General features: G+C 35.7%; 1 protein-coding gene across 2 annotated transcripts in view; it reads left to right on the forward strand.

Moving 5' to 3' along the window:
• LOC109214807 (sterol 3-beta-glucosyltransferase UGT80A2-like) overlaps positions 1 to 5,300 on the forward strand; it is a 16,573-nt gene that overhangs the window by 7,538 nt on the left and 3,735 nt on the right. For both annotated transcript variants that reach the window (XM_019378766.1, XM_019378774.1), the window contains exons 4-9: positions 1,068 to 1,179; positions 1,900 to 2,070; positions 3,409 to 3,472; positions 3,607 to 3,664; positions 3,827 to 4,004; positions 4,247 to 4,377. In XM_019378766.1, the coding sequence (XP_019234311.1) occupies positions 1,068 to 1,179; positions 1,900 to 2,070; positions 3,409 to 3,472; positions 3,607 to 3,664; positions 3,827 to 4,004; positions 4,247 to 4,377 (714 nt within the window). The remainder of the gene's footprint in view (positions 1 to 1,067; positions 1,180 to 1,899; positions 2,071 to 3,408; positions 3,473 to 3,606; positions 3,665 to 3,826; positions 4,005 to 4,246; positions 4,378 to 5,300) is intronic.

Genomic DNA, 5,300 nt, shown 5'->3' on the forward strand with positions numbered 1-5,300 from the left:
CCCCCACCCCCCACACACACACACACACACCACACACACACAAAAAAAGGTGCAAATCCAAGAAAATTGCGAAGTTTTTGTTCTTTTGGCTGCAGTGCTAGTTATCTCACATTTCTCAGTTTATGAAAGTCCAGCCTTCTGAGTGCTTGTTATTGACACCGAACATCCAAATACCCTCTCAACCCATTCTAAATCCAAGAAAAGGTTATCCGAAGAGTTTCCCGAGGTTATCAAGGACCTGATTTTCATGGTTGGTAATGCTCAATTTTTGTTTAATTGTTTTGCTTTCTGGGAAGCTGTTTTTGTTGAAAATGGCTCTCTAAACTAGCCTGTAATTGCCTTTCCTTTCAAATACGTACCTAACGCCTTATTGCATGAGTTTGTACAGAAACTCGCCGTGCCTCTAGTCCATTTCTCAATTAAATTAGGACATGGTCAAGCCTGGAGACGCCACTAAACAAGAATACATGTTAGTGGTTGCCCAATTTGAGGCCTAACCCTACCTCTTTCTGTTTGCTCATCTCCTTCACAAAATGGAATTTGAAATGATACTTAAAGCCCAGATGCTATCCTTTGTTGTACCGCTTCAATTATGTATCATATAAGGTCTTCCGCATATTGACATAGCATTGTTTTTCTGCTGATAGAACATGTTGGCTCATAACTTCAGTTTGTAATTCTGGATCTAGCAGATTTTATTTAGTAATTGTAAATTGTTTCAGTTATAAGTTACAAGGATTGCAACCATTGAAACTTGTAGCTGCCGTTTGACTTTTTGAGCTGTCACTGGTTAGACAAAATTTTGTAAACTTTCTTTTATGGGAGAATCCTGTGTTTCTGAGATCTTAATCTAATTCAGTTTGACATTTTAAATAGTTAATAGATTAGGAGAGTAATTGTTCCCTCGCTGCTTCTTGCCTGACCCTAATTTTGTTGTAGAAGTTGGACTTTATGTGGTGCATTGTGAACTTCCGTCAAAAGAGCTTTTAATAATTTGTCATTCCTTGTCATAGTTGAAAACGTATGCCATGGTCTATACTAGTTTGTTGACGGAACTGTCGATGCAGGATTTTGGCCATCGAGTGAGGTTGGCGACACATGCAAATTTCAAAGATTTTGTCTTGACTGCTGGATTGGAATTCTATCCCCTTGGGGGTGATCCAAAAATTTTGGCTGGATGTATGTTCCTAAATATCCCTCTTGTTCTGAAACTGATTTGGCAGTCTATTGTGGTTCTCCTGTCTCGCTTCAACTTTGCGCAATTGCTGTTCATTTGTGATAGATGTTTACTACTTTTAAAATAATACATTGTGAGATCCAGTAGCCCATTCATCATACACTTATGTAACTCTGCTAAAGCTGGAATAAATGGTGGAGAACCAGCTTTTTCTTGGTTTACATGCTTGTCGAGAACCTTGATTTTAAACAGCCACATGGGGGACTTCAGGAATAAGCACAAAAAAAATAAAATAATAATTCAGTAATAAGCTTCTTGCACTGGTTAGATGCACTCAAGTTCTTATTTTCTCTAGTTGAAATAATTGTCTTGCATTGCATTACTTAGATGCACTTAAGCTTTTTCTTAAACCCACTACAACTATGCTCTGTGGGAATTGCACTTTATTTTCACTAAACTAAACAACTGCATCACATGCCATAGTTTGCCTTGTGTGCGAATTTTCTTTTCGTGAATTCTCTTGGGCATGAATTTGAGGATTAGTATTATATATGATGTGTATTTTCCTACATGTCAATTGAAAGACAAAATTCATAGTTGCATCTGGTGTATCTGGTATATCTTGCAGTGTGTATCTGGTGGATGCATCCGGTCATTCTTGCAAGTCATTAAATATGTAAGTCAACTAGACAATTACAATTTTCTTCCTCTTGCATATACAGACATGGTTAAAAACAAAGGATTTTTACCTTCCGGACCTTCAGAGATTCCTACTCAGAGAGCTCAGTTGAAGGATATTATATACTCTCTACTCTCACCCTGCAAAGAACCTGATATGGATACAGGGGTTCCCTTCAAAGCAGACGCAATTATTGCTAACCCCCCAGCATATGGTAAGATTAGTAGTTTATGCATCTTCTATATACTATTTTATTCATTTCCTTGTTTATGTATTGGCTTGCCCCTTCTTTCCTGTTTTCATTATAGTCAAGCTCTCATATTCCTATATGCTGATATTTTTATTGAGTGATATGCTTCAAGTTATTTTTAAAGGCTGAATTAGTAGTAATATAAATTAAAAAAAGAAGGATCTTACTCCAGCAGTTAGAATAAATATTTCAGGTACAATCCCAAAGCATATACTAAGCTCCTTCTCTTATTGGCAAGGGCAAGTAAAGTGAGTAATGCTTGGACAGAGTAAATTATATTACCTTAGACATAGTAGGGAAAACTCTCCATATGTGTGTCAAGCTTGAAGTGTGTCCTTTTCTTGCAGTGCACGGGGGAAAATTCCATAATATTTCTTAATTTTTGCTTCTTCAGTTTACTGGAGAACAATTCACATGTACTACATTTGGCAAGGGATCAGAGAGTCTGTAATCACCGAAAAGAAACTGTCTCAGAGAATTTATTGATTCTAACACTTATTAGCATATAATGAAAAAATTTATTGCTAACTTGGAGATTCTTTTCAAATTATCTTATTTTTGGATAACCGTGGTGTTTCTTTTCAAATATTTATGTTGATCAGTGCTCATGAAGTCGACATTTTAATGCATAAAAGTAGTAGTTACATGTTAATCCAACAATTGCGTTCAAGCATTAATGTTGATGACCCACGAGTGTATAGTCAATATGTATATTTCCATTTAAATTTGGAAGATGGGTCTTACATTTGTTATGTCATTACGTCAGATCTGTGAAAATATCTTCTCGATTAGGAGTATCTTTTGTGGATGCAAGTAGTAGTTAAACTCTTGTTTTTTGGGTTAGAAGTGCAGTTGTGGAGTGGTGACTACACATGATTGACCTGCAAACATTTTAGTTCTTGCTGTTATAAGGCATAGAATTTGATCTGATCGGTGGTTTTGTGTGGGTTACAGCTAATACAATTGAATCTTTAGTGGAGTTTGACATTTGAGGCAACGATATAACATGTTCCAAATCTCTATCTGGATGTACAAGATGTATTATGCATGCTTGGCTTTGTTTTATTGGTTCAGAAAAGACCATTTCCACTTGCCCTAGATAACGCAGGTCCAAGTGAATCAAATATTCTATTGATGATTCACACAGATTTCAAAAATTTGTTGTATGGCATGGCTTATGGACCTCCTTTCAACTCTGTTGGGGGCATGTCAAAGCTGTTGTGCTAGTCAAACATTTTGGATGTATACATATGCTAGTGTTATTAAAGTAGTATGTCCTACTAATATTGAATCCCATTTCAGGGCATACACATGTTGCAGAAGCATTGAAAATCCCAATTCATATATTTTTCACAATGCCATGGACGTAAGTCTGCTTGGGTAATGGAGGCTTAGGAAGCTACTTAGTTTTTCGTTCTATTCAATTCCATTTAGATATCCTGTTGACAAGTTAGATCTGGGCCTTAACTTATCATCAAATGTATTTTATCTTTTGCACAGGCCAACTAGTGAATTTCCTCATCCTTTGTCCCGTGTAAAGCAACCAGCTGGATATAGGGTAAGTTGGATTTTGGCATCTACCGTTTGTATCCTGTCTTTCCGTGTTTGTTTAATGTTGCAATGATGTACTGTACTTTTTTTCTATCTCCCTTCCCACCCTTCTCACAAAAAATAAAATGGTTGGTTTCTGTTCACGTTTTTTCTTTTACAAACTGTGCAGCTATCATATCAGATTGTTGACTCCTTGATTTGGCTAGGAATACGCGACATGATAAATGATGTTAGGAAGAAAAAACTGAAACTTCGACCAGTCACATACTTAAGTGGTTCACAAGGCTCTGAGTTGGATATCCCACACGGATATATTTGGAGTCCTCACCTTGTTCCTAAACCAAAAGGTTCATCCTTCAGATTTCTTTTTACCTGATATAAGAACTCCTTTATCTTTCTCAGCTTTAACTTGTTTATCTGATATAGTGCAAACTTTGTATAAAATCCCTTTTATATTCCATTACTCCTATGAGAGCCTAATAGTTCGTAGTGCATCATGTTGTTAATCCTTTTCATATTCTGATCCTATGAGATTCCATTACTGTTTATTAAGTTGTCACTCTAGCTTTATACTGTCTGACTTTTGCAGATTGGGGACCTAAGATTGATGTGGTGGGATTTTGCTTCCTTGATCTTGCATCGGGTTATGAACCTCCAGAAGTACTTGTAAACTGGCTTAAAGCTGGTCCAAAGCCCATATACATTGGGTTTGGTAGTCTTGTGAGTTTCTTGGACGTTTACTTTCTTTATAATTCTTGGGAAATTACCAGCTATGTCCATTTATAAGTAGCTCATTACAAAAATTGGCCAATTGATAAAATATTACTAATATTAGCCAAATTAGCCAATTAGCTATTTGTAGCAAAAAATATTAAATTTTTGCTTTGTTTTGAGTGAGTGTTATTATAATAGATTGGGCACAACTTAAGGAGCTTGAATCTCAGTTTTGGGATGATTTGGTGAAGTTTTGAGGTGGTTTGAATTGAAAATTCGAAGTAAAAGCTGAACATGAAAAAAAAATGATATGTGTATCACACTATGTATCATTTGTGTATCACATATGTATCATATTTGTATCAATTGTGTATGACATGTATATCCATGTATACCTGTGTGTGTGATACATGCGTGATACATGTTTGATACATGTGTCGCAGAAGACTTTTTTGAACTCGATTTAATTACGAATTTTGATACAAAACCAGTCCAAATCACCTCCAATCTTCCTCAAATTTTGTATATTGACTTATTTATATATTTTCAATGAATTTCAACTATACCCATCGAAAAAGTTCCTTCTTTGTTTAGATTTTTGGAATATTGTATAGATTTTTGTATTTCATCACCTTATTTGCTACCCCGTCCATGAAATTTCCTTTCCGTCTTGTGTCTAATGTTGCTAATCACGCTTAAAAATATGGAAGGTTATTTTTGCATGTGATTCTTTGAGAGAAAGAACCCTATTATTTGGTTTTTCAATTTTTGTTGGCTAGTTTTTGTAAGTCTATGACTAATGGCTAGAGGTTGGTAAGGTGAGATTTATTTGGGACATTTGTGTAAGTTTCCCATAATTTTTCTCTCTATCTATTCCCTTCTTCTCTCCCTTCGATCCAACAAAAAGAAAATACAGAATAACCCCCCCC

This window comes from Nicotiana attenuata, chromosome 2, assembly GCF_001879085.1.
Source record: "Nicotiana attenuata strain UT chromosome 2, NIATTr2, whole genome shotgun sequence".
Taxonomy (NCBI): domain Eukaryota; kingdom Viridiplantae; phylum Streptophyta; class Magnoliopsida; order Solanales; family Solanaceae; genus Nicotiana; species Nicotiana attenuata.